General features: G+C 39.6%; 2 protein-coding genes across 5 annotated transcripts; one reads left to right on the top strand and one right to left on the bottom strand.

The window, feature by feature from the left end:
* Window positions 1–967: 967 nt before the first annotated feature.
* gucy2d (guanylate cyclase 2D, retinal) lies at window positions 968–12,408 on the bottom strand. Of its 4 annotated transcripts, none has more exons than XM_084942053.1 (19): window positions 11,980–12,408; window positions 9,383–10,383; window positions 8,809–9,110; window positions 8,311–8,683; window positions 8,129–8,213; window positions 7,944–8,067; window positions 7,677–7,796; window positions 7,487–7,567; window positions 7,141–7,317; window positions 6,904–7,057; window positions 6,649–6,798; window positions 6,365–6,513; window positions 6,120–6,283; window positions 5,419–5,611; window positions 3,848–4,022; window positions 2,917–3,015; window positions 2,194–2,288; window positions 2,016–2,098; window positions 968–1,855 (listed from the first exon to the last, which is right to left on the bottom strand). In XM_084942053.1, the coding sequence occupies exons 2-19, from the start codon at window positions 10,245–10,247 to the stop codon at window positions 1,771–1,773; spliced, it is 3,474 nt and encodes a 1,157-aa protein (XP_084798179.1). In that variant the 5' UTR covers window positions 10,248–10,383; window positions 11,980–12,408; the 3' UTR covers window positions 968–1,770. The 4 variants fall into 4 exon arrangements, with proteins under 4 accessions (XP_084798179.1, XP_084798180.1, XP_084798177.1 ...); XM_084942054.1 differs by having other exon boundaries at window positions 7,944–8,058; XM_084942051.1 differs by having other exon boundaries at window positions 6,649–7,057.
* Window positions 12,409–21,446: 9,038 nt separating this feature from the next.
* On the top strand, window positions 21,447–24,767 carry hsd20b2 (hydroxysteroid (20-beta) dehydrogenase 2). Its single transcript, XM_084942050.1, has 11 exons — window positions 21,447–21,597; window positions 22,532–22,578; window positions 23,032–23,107; window positions 23,184–23,294; window positions 23,386–23,453; window positions 23,559–23,603; window positions 23,704–23,738; window positions 23,831–23,912; window positions 24,049–24,114; window positions 24,206–24,355; window positions 24,440–24,767. The coding sequence occupies exons 1-11, from the start codon at window positions 21,447–21,449 to the stop codon at window positions 24,551–24,553; spliced, it is 945 nt and encodes a 314-aa protein (XP_084798176.1). The 3' UTR covers window positions 24,554–24,767.
* The last annotated feature ends 952 nt before the right edge of the window (window positions 24,768–25,719 follow it).

The raw sequence follows: 25,719 nt of genomic DNA, 5'->3' as shown, positions 1-25,719 counted from the left end.
AGGGAACTCGAGCAGGAAACATTTCAAAAATCCCCTAAACCTGCAGGACACAAAGAAAAAATAACTATGTACACATGTACAGTATATACATCCCCAAGCCAAAGACAAGTGACTCAGAGGACTCCACCCTCCTGTTCTCCTATTTTTCTCTTCACATGCATATGCAATATGTTCTGTTAAACAGGATTCCCTAGGGATGGGCATCGGAGGTGGACGTGCAATCTCAGAGGAACTTTAGATACTGCCGCAGTTTGGAGAGTTCCCAAACGAAAATTCAGACATTTTCCTGCAGAAGATGGCGATACACATGAAAAATCCAAGTCTGCTGAAGCATGTTATTAGAGATCATTTCAGTCAATTGATTCAAACGTTCTGTGCATCAGTGCAGAACACACATACTGTATTAAATAAGGTCTTCCTATTACTGTCTTGTTAAGACCCCGCTGAACACGCAGCACGTTCAGTCATGCATGCAGCGTGTTTCAGTAATAGGCTGCATGCAGTGTTAGTGCACTGTTACTGGCAAATGGTTTGTGCCTTGCATCCTTTATGTTTTGATAGAAAATGTCAACATAGTGTAAAGCAGTACACATTTAATTAGAAAGAACACACAGCTAATGTAGTCTCACAAAGAAAAGAGAGTATTACAGCGAGAGAAGCATAACGGCGATGCGCATGATAAAGAAGAATAGGATAAAGAAGTATTTGTTATTAAGTGGTGTGTTTGATGAATTTTTAAATTTACTGTTTTCAAAACTTAAAAAAAAGCAAACACAAAAAATATAAATTTTTTGATTAATGTGGCGAATTACAGTCATTTACTTACATTCACAAACAGAAAAGAATAATTTTAGTGGTCGAATCATTTCAGTTCAGATCAGAATTTTTTTTGTTTTAAATGAGTATTTGTCAGATTTCTAAAAATATTTATGCTTACTTGCATAAATAAATTTGTTAAGTACTGCATATTGCTGATATCCAGCTAGAAACAAACAGGCCACAGATGTAAATCAAATTTTTAAAGACCAAGTAGCCAAAGAGGAATTGTGTTTATTTTTTAGATATATTTTAATAAAACTATAAAATATTAAATCCACCATGTTTTAATATATATATAGATTTTGATCACTTTTGGGTGGCATGGCTTCTTCCATCATCTGTAAACAACACTGCCGCTACAAAAGAAAATCAGAGCTACCCTCGACCTGAGCTCCGAATGTGCTATCCAGGTTTGCAGCTGAAATTGCTATAAAAATGTATTAATGTTTTCATTCTGTGTTGTTGTGACAGGGTTAATGCCTCTAAAGTGAGTCCAGTGTAGACACCATTATAGCTGAGATGAATAATCAGGCAGTAATCGCTTCCACCATTAAAGTGTTTATGACAGCATCCCTCCAGAATCTCTATAAAGCACGTGGTTCAGTACAAATACATACAGTACAGTACACCAGCATTACACATAATACTGTAATCATATTTGTAGACACTTTCATTGTTACGCCTTTCTGTTAGGCAAAATGTGCTGTTCTATAAACCTACACTTTTTGGATCTGCAGTGTCACTTTTGTCTATTTTTGGTATAAAACATCCAATAAACATATAGAGCATAGACAGTTTCACCTACTTTTTTCATACAAGAGCAAAGGATTGATTGATGTGATTAATATAGAAATTTTCTTTAGTCTTGTGTGTAGTTGCTGTCAGATATTGCATGTTCAACTTTTCAGTCAATGATCTACCTCTGATCACTTTCCAATGATAAACCACGGGCTAGTTTGTCTTCTTCTGTCGATCCAGGAATTTTTGTCTTCTGTCGGCGGGTATCTCTTCTAAACTGATCACATGAGTGCATTCCCTGTAATAGGAAATGCACCTTTTTATGCACCGTAAATTGGAACAAAGAAAACAACAAGCAACTTTGATTGCAGTAACTTTTTCTTTAAAATGATCAAAACGGATTCAGTCGGACAAATCACATCTATTAACATGTGTAAATGACAGAACCATTCTCTTACCCTGGAAGGTCTCGAGGATCAGGCAGAGGTTTGGTGAAATCCTCTTTACCCACCAACCAATAAGTGGTCTCAATACCTTTTCCCTGCAAATAAACAATCATCAGCAATCAGTTGCTAAGAGCACATATCTAATGCTTCAGCAGGTGTGGAGGTTAGCGTCCATTTTCATTTTATTTACCTTTAACTCTGTCAGGCCTCTGACATCAATTTTATATCCGAGGTTCAAGGTCTTCAGGACATCAACTGTGCTTTGGTTGACATGGATTCTGTAAGCTGTGCAAATACAGGCGAAACCTTAGCTTTGGTACAGATACACAGTTTAATATAAAATCTTGGGCTTGGAGCATTCCTGGGTTTAAAATGACTAAGTCTACAAGACTGGGCAGAAAACAGACTGTCCTTCTGAGGTTAAGCCACTTGGTGGCAGCATATTACCCATCAGTATAATCATGTAGCACATAACTGTTACTTTAGATTAAGTTTGACTGAAACTACCACTGATCAGTTGAATGTGAATGTTTTTCAATACAATTTTTTAATTACAATTATTTACTGAGAACATTATTAAATGAGAGGGTTTTTTTTTTTCATTTCCTTTCCTTTTTTCCTTTTTTAAATTACAGGGCATTTACTAAATGTGTGCACCTTGTAGGAGGTTGCTAAGAAAAACTTGGTCATTGACGGCATTTATTCCGAAACTTTAAATTGGCCTCTAATTCTGCTGATAGCCTTAAAGGATTAGGAAGGACTCCTCACTCAAAGCCCTATTTAGCTTCAAGCAGCATGCACACAAACCGAAAGACACCTGACCTCCCTCCCACTATTCCAGCATTAGAAAAAAAGAAAAAGAGAGCGAAAGAAAGAAACATGTGGTTCATACAATCATGCACAAGACACTCACGCAACGCCGTGGACTCCATTCGAGATGCTGTGTTGACAGTGTCTCCAAACAGACAGTACCGAGGCATCGTAAGGCCGACTACTCCTGCTACAACTGGGCCTGCAAACAACAGTACATATAGGTTACAAAGACTTCCTCCATAGCAATACCTTAAATATTCTTTATACTGGTATGCTTTTAAGACTTTTTCTCTACAGTTTCAACCCAATATATGAAAATATAGCTTCTGTGCACATAAAGAAAGTCACAGTATAGAGTCACAAATCCAGAGTATGCAGTGTGTTAATTGGATGACAGCACTCTAAGTGGATAGTGTTTCACTCTTCCAGGAATAAGCTTCAGACACAGATCAAGGAGGTAAAAATGCCTCCTCGTCATTGCAGCTTTAGTCCCTGTGGTCCTATTTCTCTGAATTCCCATTGGATTTAATTTGCACTGTTTTACTTTTTACGCATGTATTTGACTTTTATAAACAGGTGTGTGGATAGATCATTATTGACCTTTTTCTTCAGATTAAATTCTAAACCCAGAATTTTTTTTATAATTATTTATAATAATAATAATTTTTTCTTTCATCCTGTCTTCCTTCTCTCTTCCCAACCGGTCACGGTAGATGGCCGCCCCTCCCTGAGCCTGGTTCTGCTGGAGGTTTCTTCCTGTCAAAAGAGAGTTTTTCCTTCCCACTGTTGCCAAAGTGCTTGCTCATAGGGGGTCATTTGACTGTTGGGTTTTCTCTGTATGTATTATTGTACGGTCTACCTTAAAAATATAAAGCGCCTTGAGGCGTCTGTTGTTGTGATTTGGCGTTGTATAAATAAAATTGAATTGAATTTCACAGCACGCCCAGTAAGGAATCTTCGTGAGAAGCTCAAAGCTTAAATCACACATTCAGGGTTTGTCACAGCACAGAAAGGATGAACACATTATTTACCACTGTGCAGGCCAACACGTATTCTGATTTTGAGATCAGGCATGTGCCTCGCCTTGAAGGTTCCAATGCAGTGGAGGATGTCAAGAGACATGTTGGCCATTTCAGCTGCATGGCGATTGCCGTTCCTGTTGGGGACCCCTGATGCTACCATGTAGGCATCTCCAATAGTTTCCACCTAGAAGAGAAAAAGAGGAGAGTTGAACACAAACTGATACCATATAAGTCAAAAGTTTGGACACACCCTCTCATTCAGTGTTTTTTCTTTATTTTTACTACTTTCTACATTGTAGACACATCAAATATATGAAGCAAGATATATGGAATTATGTAGCAAAGACAAAATGATAAATAACTCTAAATGTGTCGTATATTTTAGATTCCTCAAAGTAGCCACTCTTTGCTTTGTCGACAGCGCTGCAAACCCTCGGCCTTCTCTCAATAAGCTTCACGATGTAGTCACCTAAAACGGTTTTCACTTCACAGGTGGGCCTTGTCAGGGTTCATTTGTGGAGATTTCTTGCCTTCTTAATGGGGTTGGGACCATCAGTTGTGTTGTGCAGAAGTACACAGCTGACAACTGTTGGAATTCATATTAAGGTAAGAACCAACCAGCTAAGTAAAGCGAAACGACAGTCCATTATTTTAAGAACTGAAGGTCAGTCAGTTCAGAGCAGTCACAAAAACCATCAAACACTACGACAAAACTGCCTCTAATGAAGACCGTCCCAGAAAAGGAAGATCAAGAGTCACCTCTGCTGTTGAGGATAAATACATCCCAGTCACCAGCACCTCAGATTAGAGCCCAGATCAATGCCGCACAGAGTTCAAGTAGCGGGCACATCTCTACATCAACTGCTCAGAGGAGACTGCACGAATCAGGCCTTTATGGTCAAATAGCTGCCAGTCGCCTGACCTAAACCCAATGAAGATGGTTTGGGATGAGATGGACTGCAGAGTAACAGCATGAGGGCCAACAAGTGTTCAGCATCTCTGGGAACAGTAATCAAAGTAAGCAAAGCATGTCTACTTTGAAGAATCCAAAATATAAAACATGTTTTAACTTATTTCACACTTTTCTTTTCTTTACTACATAATTCATATGTGCTCATTCATAGTTTTGATGCCTTCAGTCAGAATCTACAATGTAAAAAGTCATCTAAATAAAGAAAAAACATTAAATGGGAAGGTGTGTCTTTGATGATGATGATTACATATCTCTGGGTAGCTCCTAATTTTTTCCCAAAAGGATGACAATAAAGGAATAACAAAGGAGCTACAGGAAAGAAATGACATGGCTACAATAACACATCAGTTATCAGTTAAATCTATGTCGTTTCTAGTAAACTTTGATTGGTCATTACATAAATATATTCTATATAATACTGTAATATAATATAAAATACAACATATATATATTACATTTTGTTTGCCAGAACAGATGAAGGAAGCAGCAATGGAGTGTAATGGCATGTAACATGGGGAAATGAACCATGGGTGGTGGAGCAAAGGCTCAGCCTGAGTGCAGCTACCTGGGTGACATTTATGTCATGTGTTGGTATTTCAACATTCACCTTGTAGACATCATGCAGCAGAATGATAGCATCAAAAAGTGAATAGAGGTCATTGAGTAGGTTGACCACCTCAATGGGTTCGCTAAGAGATGAAATGGTGGAGAAGCCCACAATGTCACTGAAGTACAGCGTGATCTGATTGAAATGCTCTGGTTTGACAGGCTTGCCTGTTTTCAGTGCCTGGGCCACAGACCTAAAGGAGAAATGGATAAGCGGAAAATGAAATGTTCAGGACATACAGACGATTGCAGACATTCAGCTTTAGTTCTTACTTCTAAAAACATGTGCAAGAACTACGTATCAATATGGAGTCAACAGTTTAATACAGATCTGTTTCTATATGTTCTTGTATGACTATATGACTAAAATAAATTCAGCTTTTTGTTTAATGAGACAACTGAAAAAAATCTCATCTCATAGTTTCTGAGCATTGCTTAATGGTACATTTATTAATGTTTCAACAAATCAGAGAATAACTGGAATACACCTGAGATATTTCTGTATAACTCCACAAATTTGTCTCAAATAATTTCTACAGGGTGCAGCAAGCCTCTGAACCAAGAACTGATCCAGCAACAGCTTGAGGTGTTGACTGATCTGCAAACCCCAGAAGGTAATCATGTTTAAAACTCAATACCTATGGCTATGGAGTCAATCCTGTCATGTCTTTCATGTGCTAATGAAAGCTGATGGAAACTCACTTGGGCAACATCTGAGCCACCAGATTGTCAGTCTTCTGCCTCTCCACCTCCAGCTCCTCCGTCCTCTCTCTGATCAGATCCTCTAAGTTGGAGGAGTACTGTTCCAACATGCGCAGCATGGAGTCAATGATGTTGGTTTTCTTTCCCTTGGTGATGCTCTTGAACTGTCACATGGAGAGAAAAACTCAGCTGTGTCCACCTAGCTACAGACTAACATGTGAAAACATACAAACATGTGTTTATACCTGTTTGAAGATATCATCAAAGGTCGGCCTCCGCTCTGGTTCTTCACTCCAGGCCTGTTTCGTGACCTGTATCACGTCCACCGGGGCCTCCTCCACTGATATGACAGGCCGACACAAAGGCGGAGGCTCCTTGACCTTGTTGATAATCTCTGTCAACATACACATAAACAAAAAACCCACCCAGGCAGAAACATTAGTGCACGATTTAGTTTACCCAGTCTTGTCAGCTAACTGAGATTTAAACTGTTAATGAAAAGTACTAAAAGTAGTAGCATATTACTTACCTTTGGGAGGCATGTCCAACATGCAGAAAGGTGCAGAGCGAGAGATGACCTCCTGGCAAACAATGGAGAAACTGTAGACATCACCTGCAAAAGTGCCCCTCCTCCTCTGACTAGAACTTCGCAGCAGCTCAGGAGCCGTCCAAAGTAGATCTTTTTTTTTTTTTTTTATCAAGTGCACAGTTAGTAAAAAATGATACATGCAAACAAAAATTACAATAATAATTATTACGTGGATGTGCATGTGCATGCACTCACCCTCTGGCTTTTCATCTCTGTCAATATTTTGGACAATCCAAATCTCATTGAACCCGTAATCTGTCACCTTCAGCACAAAACGCCCATCTACCACACAGTTACGGGATTTGAGTCGACCGTGGATGATATCGCGATGGTGCAGGTACTTCATACCCTGATGACAGTTTGTAGAAATGTGTGACAAACATGGTAAAATAAGAAATGAAACACTGACAGATCACCTTATAAACCTCTTACCCGGATCAGATCCATTAACAAGGAAGACTTGAACATCCAGTCGAGACGCACTTCTTCATTGCTGAGCAAATCCTCCAAGCTGCCCCTGGTGCAGTGCTCGATCACAATGCCAAAGATCCCAGAGTCGAAGAACAGCCCCAGTAACAGATTGAGGTTCTCGTGCCTCATCTCTCTGAGCTGAGAAGCAAACAGTGGCAATATTAGATATAGTTCACTGTAGCTTTTGTGATCAGGGTGTTAAGGCAAATTCAGATGACCAAATGGTTTCTGGCTACAGTTAAGATTCAGTTATCCATTAAACAACATATATAGTCCTTTTCTGCCCTTCCCTCATATTTTCATTTACCTTGACAAAGACATTCTCAGTGCTGTTATAGACGTTTGATACTGATCCAGCAGGGCATTTCTTCAGCCAAACCCAGTCACCCTGGCATTTAAACAAACAACAAAGTCATTGTGACACCAAAAACATCAAAAAGACTTCAGCTTCTAAACATTGTACTGAAGTTTACTGAATGTGAACATCTGACTCTCACCTCAAAAACAGCAATATTCGAGCTGTCTGGCGTGGAGGCCAAGTAGCTACGGCCGGACACTGAGTGGTGAGGCGTCTTCATATCCCCCTGGCTTTTTGCTATACTGTCATCATTTAGCTTCTGCTCACACACAGGGTTCAAAGAGGATGTGTAAACTCAGAGTAAACAATGTGCAGCTTTCATACAGTCCATACTACTGTAGGTATGTAGTGCATGCATTTCAGAGAGAAGCCAAAGACAGCAGTATTGATTCAGCACAGAACTCACTCGCTTGCTGACTTGGGTATTGATGAAGACCAGGTCATCAAGGTTCAGCACCACCTTTGTCAATCCACTACTGTGGCCACCACCTCCAAAGCTGAACCCAACTTTGCCATCTCTCCTGAAAAGACTGAAAATAATCATTACATATTTTCTAAGCTACACAAGCCTGAACAAAATCAGATACATACCTGTAGCGAAGAAAGCTGTTTACTAAAAATCCAATCAACGAAATGAACATCAGGAAAAGCAAGAAGACAGCAGCCGAATTTATGCCTTGGGAGAGAACCACAAAGATAGTTTGAATGCACTAAAGTCAGCACTGGCTGATTTTTAAATGTGTTTTTAGCAATGGCACTACAAGCACAATCACCTCCAGTACAGGCAAAGTATGGGCTAAACCAGCAGGTTGAGTCTTTGTAGGGAGTGCTCCCTGCAAAATGGATTGAACGGCCGAGATATTTCAAGCCCCCGCTCTTGCTGTCCGTGTGAGAAGCATGAAGCGAATGAGTGGAGTACAGGGTGTTGCCAATGCCGCTGTAGTCCAGGACCACATATTGAGCTTGCATGCCTTCACCGTTCCTGCCAGCCCTCAGGGGCTGATTGAATCCTTCAAACTCAAAGCCACCCTCGCCATCGGCCAGGATCCGACCAGTTACCCAGCGGCCTTCTCTATCGCGGGCCTGCTCAACAGCCATAGCTGTGTAGTACATCATATTGTAGATGGTGCCAAAGAATGGAGAAACCTTAAAGAAGGGACAGCACAGTAGCCATTTAAACTTCAGATTTGTGTCTTTTTCCTATCCTTCGAGATTTGTCTTTTACTTTCTGTCATTTCTAAATGAAGTAGATTCTTATTAGATGTTCTCACCTGCTCTGGGGGAGTGCTGGTATGTATTTCAAAGCTGTCCTGTGCTTGTTTGAAGGCCTCATAGAAATTGCGTTCACCAGAGTCCATGGTGATAGTTAAAACTCCATCAAAGGCTTTCCGGAGCTTGGTGTCATTGCCCAGCATATAGTAGGGTGCATCATTGTAGGGTAGTGAGTAAAGAAGGGTGTCGTAGGGAATGAACACATAGCCACGATCAATCATGCGCATAGCCGAGGCTGTTGTCAGAAGTTGGTACTGGGCTTGGCCACCAATCAGGACTGAGGGCATGCACATGATGACCACTAGAAAAGTAAAGTTTAAAGACAGTTTATAATCCCAATTCATGTGAAATATAGCATGTGCAGGCTTTGTAACTCTATGAGGTCTGATTAGCTTAGTTACTCTACCCTAACCTGAACCCCAACCCTATGTTTTGGAAATTAAAGGAAAAAAAGAATATTCAGATATCACATCACAGTCTTAGTGGTTAGAGTTATGGTTCCTGCCATTGCTGATGATAATTTAGACATCACAGGGTTAGTTTTGTTCAAGTTGAACTGTGTTTTTTTCTCACCTCTGACCCGGTCTGTCTCCCGCACTTTTGTCAAAGCTGCCCGAGGCCCTTCTTTGTTGTTCTCCATTGTGACCACCGGTTTAACAGGCAGGCCGAGGGCTCTAAGTGAAGAGGCCAGCTCATGCCCTGTGGCTTCCCACAAGTCTGACTCCTCTGAGATTATGGCCACGTGGGCCCACCGAAAAAATCGCAACACTGTAAAAATTACACGAGAGGAGAGTGGCAGTGGCCTCATGAAACTAGGATACATATGTCCTTTATTCATATTGGGTTTGAGGCAGGCCCAGGAAAGATGCGCAAGATCCCACTCTTTGGCGTACAAAGCAGCTGAGGAGCAGTAGCCTGGGTTGGCTGGGCCCAAGTAAGCAGCTGCATAACCTTTCAGCCCAGCAAAGCGAGCCAGGGCACGGGATGACTCGCAGTCCTCATTGATCAGCTTGTAGTCATACCAGTAGCCTTTACTGAGGTAGGTGTTCTTGTTTATGCGGTTGATGGCAAGGCTGGCAGCCAAGTCAGGGAGGGCTTTTGAGTATAGTATGTCACATGTCCAGGGTCCAACTAGAGCCATTGTGAAAGTGGTTGCAGAGGCTTGATGGGGGAAAAATGAGACTATGAGGAAGGGCAAAAGAAACCAGTTCCTCCACCAGCTCCTGGTGTGTTGCAGGGCAGATGATAGCAACTGTGGTCTGGATGATAATGACCTTTTTGACAATGATGACGATGCTGATAAAGATTCAAATCGACTACATCCGCTGAAAGTGTCTGTCCATATATGTTTTTTTCTCCTCCCTTTTATAAAGTTGTGCTGCCATCGCGGGTGGTAGGAGAGGTTGTGCAGACAGCAGGGGTCTATGTGTTGTGCCATTTTCTCACACAGCTGTTTAGATGCTTCACACACAGAAGGCTAGTGGTGGCTGTTTATCGTGAGAGTTTCTCTGTAAATGAGAATGTCTCCCTCTAGTCCAAAGCTGGACAGGTGACAGCACGACTCCAAGCCATCACTGCCAACGGAAAAAAAACAGGTGGAAAGCATGAGAAATGTTGTAGAACGACATTTAATCTGATCAGTGTTTGGGTCCTCTGTTTTTAAAATGCATCTATCAACACATAAGCTAGCCTCACATCCCACTGCGATGTTTTATTTAACAGAACGTAATGTTGAATCTAATCAGTTATCCATCTGCTTCGGTGATGAAATGGTGCCCAGTGTCCCTGTCCTGTTCCTCTGAGAATTAATGGCATGTGTGTAACAAGCTGATTAGCTCTGCCCAGGCCATGCAGTTCAAATGGCAGATAACACGGAGCTAAATCTGGCCATCTCTTTATTTAGTCTAGCTTCCTTTACCCTTCCAAAGTCTTTCATTTCTTGCTTTCTCTGAAATCCAACATCCTCAAATCAGCTTCTAGAAAAATCTAAAAAAAACTAAAAGAAAAACAACAACAAAAAATTTTAAAGTGCAAAACGTAGCTTAGCAGGCCGTACATAGGTGATTCGGGTTCACCTTTAAGAGACACATAAGCTATTTTCTAATTTTTAACTGGAATATCTGGCCAATACAAACTGAATTTATTGAAATAAATGTAAAGTATCCTATATAAGTGTTAACACAACTGGAAATTCAATATATATTGTAATTTGATAATTCACATTTTTAGTGGTAGTAAGTATGAGCACTGACAGCAGAGCAAAAGGCCTCAGCAGCTTGCTTCTGGTGGGGTTAGAAAAAAGTTTGGAAATGTTCCCATACATATTTTTATATACATAAATAAAATATGTATTGGAACATAAATATAAAAGATTCAGTCATCATCTTAACCCTGTAATGTCAAGTGTATCATATTTTATACATGAGTTTTTAGACCTTTACAGTGTGATTTTAACCCTTACCCATTTATATGTTAAGCAATAAATTCCACAATAAAGGATGAATGTAGAAAAAAATCTTCACATTAAAGCTCAGACATGCATGCAAAATATTTTTATTTTATTTTTTTATGTGTTGTCTGCTTTTGTCAGAAGATTTAAGAAACACTCCAGCTTCAAACACATAATTTTTTGGGAATTATTTCATGCTTTAGGCTTTAAATGCTGAAAGTGCAAGATTACTTGTAAAAAAAAAAAAATAAATAAAAATAAAGGTAGATCACAGAGAAGTTAAAAATCTTCTAAATTAGATTTCTTGATAAACAAATGTTAAACTTAAAACTGGGTTGTAAACCACCTACAAATGTCAGTTCTTAGCCTGTCATAAAGCTAAGTTAAAGCACATGACTAGCAACCATCAAGGCTCCTGAAAGTGGCTAATACTGACTTTGGCTTATCAGTTGCTAATATCTTAAGAGGAGCAGGGACTAGAATGTACTAAGCTTGTTCTAATATGCCACTGAAAATTGCATCATTTTATTGAGTTAAATACCCCAAAAGTCTATTTCAAAGTCAAAGACAGATCTAGTTTACAAGAGAAAAGTCAGTGCTTGAAATTTCCGTGGCCTCACCTATACAGAAGTGGCTGATGAACACATTCCTTTCATTAATAGTGACCGACCTATGGAAGAGAATTCAATAAAATAAATGTTACAAGAAAATAAATTCTGACCTGGAGCAGTTTTTCTACAAAGGAGCCATGTCAGGGTTGCAGTTTGTCCTTCAGCACCATCCGAGCTCCAGGTGGATTAAGAATACTAAAGCACCCAGCAGGAGCAGTTACCTGTGGTCCTTTGTTGAAAAAAACTACCATATGTAATCCAAAAGTCACGTGAAGTAAAAAGTAAACAAATAAATAAATAAAATCAGCTATCTCCACTTGTACCTAAAGTTCCCAAAGACAATACTGAAAATGACATATATCCACATTTCCAGTAGCTTAGCCTCGCTTTCGTTCTTCCTGTCCCTGGCTTGGATTGGGACCAATCTGAAAGCACCGAGTAACGGGATGGTGTGTGAGAAGAAGCGCAGCTCTGATCCAGAGTTTGGATTGGCTAAAAATAGACTGGCAGACAGCTGGGGACAGTAACAAGTAAATGGAAGAAAGAAATGGAAGAGTGAGAAGGACTGACAAGCTTTGACTTCTTAACCTTCCTTAGCTTTTAATCCACGGTGTGGAAAGAGAGTGTGCGGGGGGCGGGAGTAGAAGCACATCCACTGTCTTTTGCACTGTGTGCTAACTGAGGTGCTGATGTAATCTAGAAATTATCACATTCACAAATTAGTTGTAAAACAACCTAAGCCATCCATCAGTCCTTAAGTATTTTAAGGACTGATGGACAGTCGGACCAATCAGAGCCGGGATGAACTGGTGAGAAAATAGTGCTTCACAATGAGCATGACCAAGAGTATATTAAATCAGTCTTAGGTATTAGGAAAGCATAAAGACAAGAGGAGGTATAATACCCCGTGCAGTACTCCTCATACAGGAGACATTTTGTTACCAGAACAGCAACGCGTCACTCGCTCAAATATACACATAAAATCTGTGCTGGGGTGAAACCTTCACTTTCAGACAGAGAGTTGTTTTCCATCTTTGCTCATCATGCACACCTTAGCATGACCTTGGTGAGAAACTTTGGCTTTAATGCAGCTGGCTGTTTTATCATTGATGCCCACTTTAAATTATAGAAATGCTACTGACCTCTTGGGTCTCGAGTCTAACAAAGGCAGCTGTGTCTGTAGATCCATATAACCCTGCTGCTTTACATTATCCCCTTCTTACATTCAGTTCAGCTCTGTTTTATTTATACCACACCACTTGGATACATATGATATCACAATAATGTCAAAGGAAATATGACACTTACCTTTGTGTATTTCACAAACTCTCACCAAGTTAAATGTTGGTGGCAAAATTCTGCTACCCTTAAAGTGGAGTGGAAAACCCATCAGGGTGGTGCTGTACAGCCACCAAACTCATATCAGGAACATGCAGCTCCAGATCCAGATGTACTTGCGTATGGAGAGGGAGGAAAGAGACAAGACAGACAGAGAGAAAGAGGACAAAACACAAACCACAAACTTAAGCCTCGAAAAACATTAAGTTACGTTAACTTAAGAGGGGTGAACTACACTAACTTGTTTATTTTGAGTTTGCAGTGCTCGAGTAGGATAAGTCATTTGAAGTTAATATGGTACATCCAAGCAAAAGTTAATTACACTTCATACAAAACCTCCGTTTAGCAGATATTATAGTAGCACACACTGAAAGCAACATTATGCAGCCACAAGAGGTCTAAACACAACACAGCTGAAATAATGATCAGTTTTGCATTTGCTATTGCAGAAGTATTACATAATTAGTAAAAACAAGCACAAATTCAGTAAATTAAATGAAACAAGTTTGCACAACTGCGCTGCTCTGTAGGCAGGTGAAATGTGCAGATAACTCAGTGTAAGCAACTAAACCTTTCAATTAGCATGCAATAAGTGAAATGCAATCAATTGAATCATGGAAATACTTTAAATGTCCTTCTTTGGATCAAGTGAGTGCACTGTACAAATTAGCACAGTGGCATTTATAGTGTATGCCACGAGTGCATGTTAATAACATGAAATAGCTACATTTATATGGAGTGAGCCAACGGATGGTTCAGCGTTCAGGGAGCTGGTTACATGCTGATCAGATAGCTGAGCTCTGCTTCCCATTCTACTTTTGGAAATTGTAAGACCAAGAAGTGCTCTGTTAGGATCATATGGGTATGTGAGGTCTTGAAGAACCTGGTAATTCAGGGTTTTAAATTTGAGGAGAAGGATTTTACACCATTTTTTTCAATTTTTGGAAGTGTGCTCAGCAATTTCACTATAGCACTGCTGACCGGTCAGAGCATCTCAGAGATATATGGGAGCAGGTTGATGGTAAAGAATTACAAAAGAATTAACAATGCACAGACTCTGGCATCACTCTGAGACAGGGTTCTTAAATTAGATATTATTGCACAGATGAAAGAAGGTGGTCTCAAAGAGTTGTTTTATGTTATCAAGTTATCAACTCCAAACTTCTGCTATCACCAAACACATGAACCTTTGGACTACTGACTCATCATCTACTCAAACAAACTGTCAATAAGACAGAAAGCAGCATAGTGCGCTTCCTATAAACCCAATGATACTTTCCAGTTTCAGTAATAAATCATTGAGATCACTGGCATCAAATAAAACGATTCTCTTGTCCATCAGTCTTTAAGAAGATTGTAAACTTTCATCAGTTCTGTTTAAACTGTTTCTCTGACAGAAACAATTCAAACGACCATTTGGTAACAAAAGTGGTTTGCAACCGTTTTTTAAAGGATTTCAGCTATACTGGGGCAGGATTTAGGTCGATAAGTGGCTGAAACACTTGGATTGAATGCAGCCTTTATTAAGTAGAGGTTTAATTACATCGGCTTTACAGCCTGTGAAACGTAGTTTGTTGATAATGCTAAAACGTACCTGCATTAAGCCAATTACACCTGAGATTTTTCTTAAATAACTAGAACCTCACCTGTTAAAACAGCAAATGACTCGAGCAAACACTACTTTCTGTTTGACTGAGGCACTTTTTTCATGCAGTTTTGCATCATACTGTCCATGCAAGCCACTGCAAAATTTGGAATATATGCCTGACATAGTAGTTAGAGTCAAAAGATCAACATGAGCATAATACATGTTTAAACAGGGAGATGTCCTGGGTGAACTGGTGCACAAAGCTTAAAACATCTGAATGTTATCTGTGGTAAGCCACTCACAATCTGCAGTGGCTCTTAAGCGCGTGCAGCATGTTCAGTTCACTGCAGCCCTGCAGCTGGATTTTTAAACTAATAAGGAGGAAGGAAAACGTCACATTTTAAACATAGTATCAACAAAACAAAGACGCCCAAAAGTGATGCTCAAACACATCACCCTCTGCTGAGGCCGACTGCTGTGTCGGTGGTCTCTCCCATATGCAAGTGTGAGGATACGTTTGTTCTGTAATTAGATTAGTCAGGTGAGGCTGTGCTAAACTGGCTCCCTGCAAGCCTCTTAGTGACATGGCCAACAGCACTGACAGAAATCACTTCAAAGCAAGGTCAGACACACAGTCAGCCCGGTTGAGCGAAGAACCTGCTTGGCCTACAACAGAAGCTGCAACGCTGCACAGTGCTAACAGAAGGGCATCAGCACTTCTGATCAGTAACTTCCTGATTAATTTTAGTCCTAACACTCTTTTTATTTGGAGCCTAACACACAATTTTACCCATGTTGAGAGGGTATAAAAGGTCAACAGGACACATTTGGAAATGACTCAGTATTTTTTAGTCTTAAGCAAACATGTAAGTCTTAAGCTGACAGTATGAAACTGGCACATTTGCGGTCACGTGGTTCGCAAAGCCGTGTGTTTCTTGGAATTATTTACTTTCTCTCGTGAAGCAGTTTGTCACAGTAAATTATTCATACTCTGGGAGGACCTGTGGGAGGAGCAGTAGAAAAGCTTAGACATTTGCCTCTTATGTGACCTCACTTAATTGCTGAATTCATTTGGGAGCCTCTGCAAGTGACATCACTTAGTCTTTTCAGGGTCAGAGGATTTGAGCTATGAAGCAGGGAATGCTTGAACAGCATTTGAGAACGTCACGTAAAATGTGGGTTAGGTAACAGGAAACCTCCTGTGACTGTCTGAATACACTGTCCTCAGTGAGCTGTTTCTGATCAGAGAAATACATGTAGAAGATGGACACACACAGTGATATAAATACAAAAGTCTGTTATTATTGTTGTTGTTATCATGTGATTTTTATTTATTTTTTATTTTGTTTTTTAAGTTTTAACATTTACTCTTGGGTCAAGTATAAATTGTTCAAAATGTAAGTCATATATTAAATAGAAGTATATTGACATCAAGTAGTCCCAGCAGCTCTCTAACTTAAATTACTGTATCTGTCAAAAGCAGCAATGACCTGTAAAGATACTGCAGCGCCCTCTGCTGGTTACTTGTAGTTTTTTTCAAAGCGACACAACAGAATTAGTTGCATATCGACAGAGGTGGGTAGTAACGAGTTACATTTACTCCGTTACATTTACTTGAGTAAGTTTTTGAAAAAAATGTACTTTTAAAGTACCTTTTTTGCACGATACTTTTTACTTTTACTTGAGTACATTTGTGAAGAAGAAACGGTACTTTTACTCCGCTACATTTGCAAAATTAAAAAATAATTAGTTTAACACATTAGATAACATGCCGCCAGTGGAGTTTCCGGTAACTATTTTACCAATCAGATGTGGCCATGCAGTCACATGACCAGTTTGAAACTGTGGCTCATACACTGAGCCACACTATACAGCTGTACAATTGAATCGCAGGGGTTAGAAGTTCATAGGTCACGATGCAGGGTCTCACACTATACAGCCTGATGCTCTGATACGACCTGAGTGCTCAAACTGTGCGTCCATAACATGAAGCTTATCATACAGAATCTGTCTCTCGCTCTCCCTCTCTCTGTCTTACAGACACACACACACACACACACCACCATCAACTTTGCTAAATTACTAATGGAAAACATTGACCAGGCAGCTGCAATTGAGCAGCAGTGTCCATCCAACTCTTTGGATGGTTGCTGTAGTCATCACAATTTTGTGAGGCCACATTGAAAAGCCTCAGATACGGAAGCGTAGAGCTGCCACCCAGCCAAAAGAAAAATAGAAAAGTATATTGTTCTAACAATATACCTTTCACGTTTGAACAATATAATATGACGTTATTACAATATACATAATTATCACGTTCGTACAATATAAATAGGCTACATCGCAGCTCCAGTCACGCTTCCATCAATGGCTTTCTCGTCTTTTCCCAGAGTAACAGCCAAACAGGAGGATCTATTGGCTAGCACTGCTTAGCCTTGCACGCATTCTTATTTTAAACTTAATCTGGAATTCATTGCAAACTGTTTGTGCGGGATATGAATGACAGGATTTTGTTTTTCTACAAGAGTTAGTAAAAAACATCTCCAGTGTGATCAAATCTTCTTGCCAAACATCCGCAGCTTTGCAGTGTATACAGCACTATAATGACCAGACCTAATTCTTTTGAAAACCATATGTCTTTCCACAGGTCTCAACTTCATCAGACATTACCTAGACTCAGGGTTGGATGAGGCCAGCACAAACAGTGACCTATTCGACGAAGATGATGGATCCATGGGGCCAGGAAAGGCAGAAGCAGGGGAACTGGAGAGGTACCTTTCATGTCCATTCACTGGAGGTGTGGATCTATTGCATGGCTTTCCTCACATCAAGAAGCTGTTGATCAAAATCAATACAGCTCTTCCTGCATCTGGAGCTTGTGAAGGACATCTCAGTCATGCAGGACTCCTGTTCACTGCTAAACAATTAGAGCTTCACAGAAAGAACCTTGAGAGCAAACTGCTGCTGAAGCTTAACCATCACCTCAACGAGTGAAGAAATGGCACATTTTTGCTAAATATGCAGAAATAGATGCACACCCATACAATTTATGTTAAACTGAGCTGCCTTGTATGAACATATGTTGAAGTTGCCTCGTTCTAATGTTTTCTCTGAGGCTGCTGTGCCATTTGGAGCAAAAATGAATATAAAGTTTACAGCATATCTTGTCACTGGAAATTGTTTGCACTGTTTATATGTTTATATTATTTACTGTAGGTATTGGTGAAAAAAGCTTGATGTTGTGAAAAACTGAAATCTGGGAATTTTTTTGTTGATCTTTTTACATATATTCCTGTTGAAAATACTAAAATTTGTATATTTATTTTTGTTTGTCCGATAGCATTTATTTAAAAAAATAAATCAGACATTTCAAACAGTTACTCGCTACTTGAGTAGTCTTTTCACCAAGTACCTTTTTTACTCTTACTTGAGTAACATTTTTGACGACTACTTTTCACTTTTACTTGAGTAATAATATTTTAAAGTAATGCTACTCTTACTTGAGTACAATTTTTGGATACTCGACCCACCTCTGCATATCGATACTTTGAAAGCTTGAAAGACAAATACTGCTTTCTTTTCTGTTATTACCGTCCACTTATCAGTTTATTATATGGGTTGAAACAAGTACATTGATCTAGATAAACCTAAATGTCTGAAATATCCTTGTTTTAGGGGGATGTAGTTCTTATCGAGTCCAACATTAAACTTGTTATATGACTTATATGTTATATGACTGTTGTGATTTTGTTGAAATCATTTGCCATAAATACCTGAATAATACCAGATTTGAAATGAAATGTCTGCATTTTCACAACAATCTTTGCTGTGACAGTCAGATGTGTAATTTGTGTTACACAGCTTGGAATGTGGTGTTTGGGTAAACAACATGTTTACCCTTTCATGGTCCACTTTAATAAAATTAATTTTAAGAGCCTTAAAATATTTGTTTATCAGAGAAATAAAAGACTACATGTTGCTTTTTTTTAAAATACAGTACAGATGTATAATTATGATTAATTTGCAGTTCTTGTTGGTGAGAAATTATGTTGTGATTTTATTTTATGTTACTTCAGAATCAGAATAATTTACTAATACTCAAGGAAATTATGTGGGTTACAGTTGCTCCAAGACAGTAACAGACTAATTATGTAATACAATATGTTGCAGAATTTGAAATTTTAAAAACAGGACTAATATAACAAATTGCTCAATTATAAATATCAAGAAGATTGACAAGAATATTACAGAGGTGAGAATATATATGACTGACATTTGACTCTAAACTGTGAACTTTGTCATTTGCTATTTTACTGTAGAGCATGTGCAAAAGGGTGTAACTATTGAAGTGTTTACAGTGTATTAGATGGAGGAGTTGTACAGGGAGATGGCCACGGGCAGGAATGATTTCTGTGTTGTTCAGTGGTGCTTTTTGGTAATCTCAGTCTCTCGCTGAACGTGCTCCTGTGACTAGGCGGCACATCATGGAGTGGGTGGGAGGTATTATCCACCATTGTCCTCATCTGGGACAACATCCGCCTCTCAGACACCACCCTAAGGGAGTCCAGCTCCATCCCCACAACATTACTGGCCTTGCGGATCAGTATATTTAGTGTGTTGGCATCAGCAAACCTCAACCTTCTGCCCCAGCATGCAACAGCATAGAGGATAGCACTGGCCACAACAGACTCACAGAAAATCCTTAGCATTGTCCGACATAACTTTTGGTCAATCTGAAATACCCTTTGGGTATTATAGTACATATGAACTTTAACCATCCCTCAGTTTTGCTACTATACTTCCAGATTGCTGTTAGAACTATTAACAAGTATCTCACATTTACCTCTATAAATGTGACCCCTCTATAAAAACTGAAGTTTTGAGAATTCACCCCAAGACTAGATTGTGAAATGCTCAGGTAAATTCAAAAACACAAGAGCTACATCTCAGATAGCATGTTAAATGTTAAAGTTCATGACAGTACAGTTAGAAAAACATTGAACAAGCAGGGCTTGTTTGTGTTGCAAGGAGAAAGCCTCTTCTCTCTAAAAAAAATAATAATAATAAAGAGCATGGCAGCACAGCTTAGGTTTCCAAAGTTTCATCTGAACAAACCACAAGACTTCTGGAACAATGTCCTCAAGACCAGTGTGGAGATGTTTGGCCACATTTGGAGAAAACCAAACACAGCATATCAGTCAAAACACTTCACACCGACTGTCAGACATGGTGGTGGAGGGGTGATGATTTTGGCTTGTTTCGCAAATCCCAACCTAACTGAAATGCTGCAGCGGGACCTTAAGAGAGCTGCCCATAAATGAATCCCCACAAACCTAAACAAACTGAAGCAACAAAGCAAACAAAATGAATCCACACTGATGTAAGACACCAACAAAGTCACACATAAAACGCTGATTTAAACTTGATGTTGCTAAGTGGTTCTACACAATACTGAATCATCTGTAGCGTGTGTGTCGTTTATATGGGGCTAAAGTTTAGCCCCATATAAACAACACACAAATGGAGTTTAATTGAATTTTTCACATGTTGGTAACTGAACCTGAACAAATCTGATCGGGGACACAGTAGTTTATGCTATTTCTGCTAAAACTTAGTGTGAAAGTGGGAAAATAAGTAATCTTGAATGCATATAGTAGTTTTTTATGGTAGAGAGGGGTTAGTAAAGTAAGACACACTTGTAGAAATATGAATTGACCCATTTTTACACAAAACACACTTTTTTGCCACGGGGAGTCATGATTCTGAACACTGCAAATGACCCAGTTCAATTTTTTATCATTTTAATGATAGCAGCTTAGCTTGATCACAGCTCTAAATATGCTTGTGTAGCATTTATGGGCTATCATATGTATTGTTGCTCAGACATTTATCGAGAGCATTTTGAGTTTATCAGTGTACAGACGTTGGTTGTTGCATGAATGGATAGGACTGTTTCTACTGACAATAAAAGGTGACAGATTGTAACTGCAGCTAAGATTTATCAGCTGTCAGTAGCTGTCACAACTACGTTATTGCTTTTATCTGCACTGACACCATTTGATGAGTCGTACTTTCAGGCTTTTGACGATTAGATTCACATGCTGCAGCACGTTAAAGAGAAATCCTGACATTTATACGTACGATACAGGACTCGGGTTACAGAAAGAGCTGTATATTGGAGAAAGTAAGCTTGGGCTTGAAGACAAAAATAAAAAACAGAAACATTACAACTGGAGCATGTTTGAAAGACATCTTAACAAAAAACTTTGCATTTTGTGCCATCGGACATGACAGTTACAACTAAGAGCTTTCCCTTGTCGTTTAGCATGCTTACGATCAACTGCAACTTGATGTTTTTATGTTAAGTGAACAAACTCTTAATAATATCATTGTGAAATTATAGTGTACAACTCTGTAAAGACTCAAAAGCTTATGTGTGCTTCCAAAAAGTAACTGTAATAGAGGTTTAGTGCCATATCTGTCCAGCAGGGTCACCTTTCACGACAGCAGCATTCAATCAGGGGTGGAGTAATGTGGAGGAGGAGGAGGGGCGTTACAGATAAACAGTTTTCACTGCCCAAAGTTTGGCAGTTGAGCCACTTCTTAGGGATTTTGTACTCTGAGCTACAAGCAAAGGAGCTCTGCAACAAGATGTTGTTTGCTGACCTACTGGCCATCATTGGAGGAATGACTGTGACTTTCTACCTTCTGAAAATCACTTGGAGATGTTGGTGTGGATTTAGAGAGTTTGTTTTATCATCAAAATGGCAAGTGGACTTGAGAACATACGGACAATGGGCAGGTAAGGTTAAAGAAGAGGAATTACAGCGTACTCTTCAAATGTAACAGTGCCAGCTGTGGAGGTTTTAGGGTCAGGACTGCAAAGCCCTGGACATGGTACCTCTTTTCTTAACATTTTTAACATGCCAACTCTCAGATCATCACAGTGTCTTTGGTTTACATAGAACTGACTGGTTTGCAGTCAAAATACATGTCTTATCTGCTGCTATGTTTGCTGCCACACAAATCTCTAAGCTTATCTGGGACAGGTCTATCTATCCCCAGAGCACAAACTAAACAAGGAGAAGAAGCGTTTAATTTTAATGCTCCACGTATCTGAAGCAAACTCTCAGAGAACTAGAGGCCTGCTGCAGCACTCCGTTCATTTAAATCAAGGCTGAATACTCTGAAATCACATTCTTGCAACTTTTACTCTTGTATTGGTTACATTTCCTCCTAAATGCTTCTAAAATTACATTGTTACTTTGGCATGACTCGTTGAGATGAGGCATGCAAATAAAGTTGCATTTGAGGTATATGTTTATCTGCACTAAATACAAAATAGTCAAATTCTACACGAGAATCTGTAACTGGATCTTTTTTATTAATAGATACAATTTTGCCCATGTTTTGACTGCTGTTATTCCAGTAAACCTATCAGATGATATTGATTTTTTTTTTTATTATTCTGCTTTTTGATATCCTCTGTAAACTAGCAATCTTACTAGTTAGTTATCACTACATTCACAGTAATGCTGGTTGTGCCGTACTGCTGATCAGAAATAATGGAAGTTTCTGCTTTGAATCCACATTTAAAAATGTATTTTTGTATAAGGAAAGCAAAACACATTATCTTTGTCCGCAACAAATCCATGTTTAAAACTCCTGCTAGGTTTGACAGGAATGTTGAAGAAATAAAACTGATCTGACATTTTTCTGCTTTCTCCTCTGTGCAGTTGTCACCGGTGCCACATCTGGTATTGGTAAAGCTTATGCCACTGAGGTGAGTCATCAGCTCCCCTTAACAATCGCTCTCTCTCCCACACACACACACACACACACACACACAGCTATTTTGTAGCCGAGACTTTCTTTTGTTACTTTTGTCACTTCTTTTCACGGAAAACAGAAAGTTGTGAATTTCAGTATCTTATAATGTAGCTGCGTTATTACGATGGAGTTTTAGGTAGTTTGTAGTCATGCAACAATTAATATTGCATCATGATGTGCTGTTGATGTGATAATCATTCTTGCAAATATATTTTTGTTCACGCAATGTGAAAAATTATCAATTTTACAGCTAGCTTATAAATGAGTTTTCACAGTTAATAAAATTGTTGATAGTAAACTCCAAGACCAAGAAATGTGTTTTTAAAGTTCAGAATTATAAAACAATTTGACGGACTTTGTCTCCTTGTTGTGTGACAGCCACAAACTCTCTCTTTTTCTCTTCCAGCTGGCACGAAGAGGCCTGGATATTGTTTTAATAAGCAGATGTGATAACAAGCTTCAAACTGTTGCCAGAGAAATCGGTGAGTTCAAGGAAAATACTACTTTCTGCGGCTATTGAGACAAAATAATCAAAAATATATTGTTTGTTTTCGTCAGAGGGTGTGTATGGAAGAAAGACTCAGACCATCCCAGTGGACTTCACACATGGCTACAGTATCTACCCTGCCATAGCCAAGGAACTACAAGGCCTGCAGATTGGAATTCTGGGTAATACATACCCACCTACTTTCCAACTTGCCTTTTTCTTACATACTTACTTATTGAAGCTGCTAATTTTGCATGTCCTTATGCCACATAGTTAACAATGTGGGAATGACCAGTACTGACTGTTTTGCCTATTTCCTGGAAATACCAGATGCTGAACAGGTAAGCGTTGACGTGTTTTAATGTTATTATCTAAAGTTAATGAACTGTTTAATTTATTTCTTCTGATAAAAATCTTTTTTTCATTTTCTGTGTTTTTCTGACCAGAAAATCACTCAGGTGATCAACTGTAACATACTGTCAGTCCCTCAGGTGAGAGGTCTTTGTGGGTATTTCTGAGTCATTTTCACAGCTTTCTCCAATAAATAACCACTGATTGATATCTAAATGAGCTTATGTTGTCTCAATTCAGATGACCAGACTGGTTCTCCCAGACATGGTTAAAAGGTAAAGACAGAAACATTCAAATTTAAAGTGATTATTAGGTAGCAACGGTATGGGATGATGTAATGGATGTCTGCCTTCCATCTTTGACCCAGAGGAAAGGGGCTGATCATCAACATCTCGTCTATGACAGGTGTCCATCCACAGCCTTTGTTGACGCTTTACTCTGCCTCCAAGGTGCTGTTTCAGTATGACATACTTGCACTCATTGTTTCAGATACACGCTGACCCCGTCACACTGTAATGTTTTCTCACTGGCACACGGTTTGATGATGCTCACTTGTTGGTTTGTCTGTTTTCTTCTTTATTCCAGACTTTCGTAACATACTTCTCTCAGTGTCTCCATGCAGAGTACAAGTCAAAGGGAATTACTGTCCAGGTAAAGTGTGCAACTCTGGCCAAATTCCAAAATTTCATTTTTTTTTTCAGTTAAAAGCCAAATAACTCTGGCTCCCTTAATCTCTCCTCAGTGTGTGGCTCCCTTCCTGGTGTCCACCAACATGACAAAAAATGTGAAAGTGAACAGCTTCATTAAGAGCGCTACAGCGTTTGCTCGTGAGGCTTTGAACACCGTGGGTCACTCCAGCTGCACCACTGGCTGTCTATCACACGCAGTCCAGGTCAGTTATAAAGTGCTAAACTGTTATCCCTTAGAAATGATCCCCTCCAATACGTTAACATGTCACTTTTCCAACAACCTACAGAATGCGCTTCTTACAATGCTCTTGCCGGACCGTCTTCGGATGTCGACATTCCTCATTAGGAAACTACGAAGCTCATGCAAGAAAAACGATTGGACCGGTGAAAACGGGGAGTAGTCATGTGACTCCATCTGCACTGATATTGAGGTTGTTTTTTTTCTGCAGGAGAAAATTATCACTCAAATATCACTTAATTACTTCAACTCTGTGATGAATAAAACCCATTCACGACTGTTTTAACACTTAGACACCAAACCTTAGGGATGTAGACGCGGTCAAGACGACCTGATGAAGTTGAGAATAGGGATGAAAGGTGATCTACGTGACTTTGTATGCGGCTTGGTTTGCTTTCAATCAAAGGGTTATTTCATTGCTACCCCTGAGAGAGTTTGATTGCTCTTTCATACAAATATGAAAAAGTAGTAAACTGATTACAGCAGGGGTTTGCAACCCTAGGCACGAAGGGTTAACTGATGGCACGCCCATAGCTGGACTGGCCGTCGGGCATACTGGGCATTTGCTCGGTGGCCCAGTGACTTTTTTTTCTTTGTAATGGTATAAACAATGAAAGGTGGTGGATTGGCCAGATGCTGGTCGGTGTGTAAAAATAACTCAGTTGTTTGGTGGTGGCTGTGGCGGTGCTTCCTCAGATTCAGCAACATTAGCAAGTGGTGGAGGCCAGCAGGTGGATGAGAGAAAGGGGAGGCAGGAGGAGAGACCCAGGCGGCCGCCGGTCCGAGTGTCAGGTGAACTGAACTTCAGGTAAGAAGTTATGACCTGCAGTCTAACTGGGTCAGATATAAACCAAGTTTAGGTGGAGTTTATTTTCGTTTTGCTGACTTTTTACAGTCAGTTACAATAACTCTTACTGCGTACTAGCTAGCATGACGGAGTTTCTATACAGCTGGGTGGGTGCTTTGATGGTACTAATAGTGAACTTTATTTTATTCATAAGGTTAGTTAGTAGAGTTGCCAACTGTCCTGTAAAAAGACTGAATCGTCCCGTATTCAGAGAAAATATGCGTTTCGTATTGAGGTGAAAAGGAACAGTTTGTCCCGGACTTCAGCTAGAATGAAAAAAGACACAAAGCTGGAGTTATTCTGTCGTTACGCTGCACAGCTGCCTCTTCTTCTCTCATTCTCTCCCCTCTCTCGCCTGTTGCTACTTCAATCATGAAACGATCAATGATCAGCTGATCAGCTTTTTTCTCATTTGTTTGTCACCAACTTTGCGCCAGAAAGAGGAAACCGCCGAATGTCGCGCTAAACAACAGCAGCACGTT

The sequence above is a fragment of the Perissodus microlepis genome, chromosome 10 (assembly GCF_051167445.1).
Source record: "Perissodus microlepis isolate ML-2025 ecotype Zambia chromosome 10, ASM5116744v1, whole genome shotgun sequence".
Taxonomy (NCBI): Eukaryota; Metazoa; Chordata; class Actinopteri; order Cichliformes; family Cichlidae; genus Perissodus; species Perissodus microlepis.
Note: the sequence above shows the minus strand (reverse complement) of the source record. Positions and strands in the feature narration are given on the sequence as shown.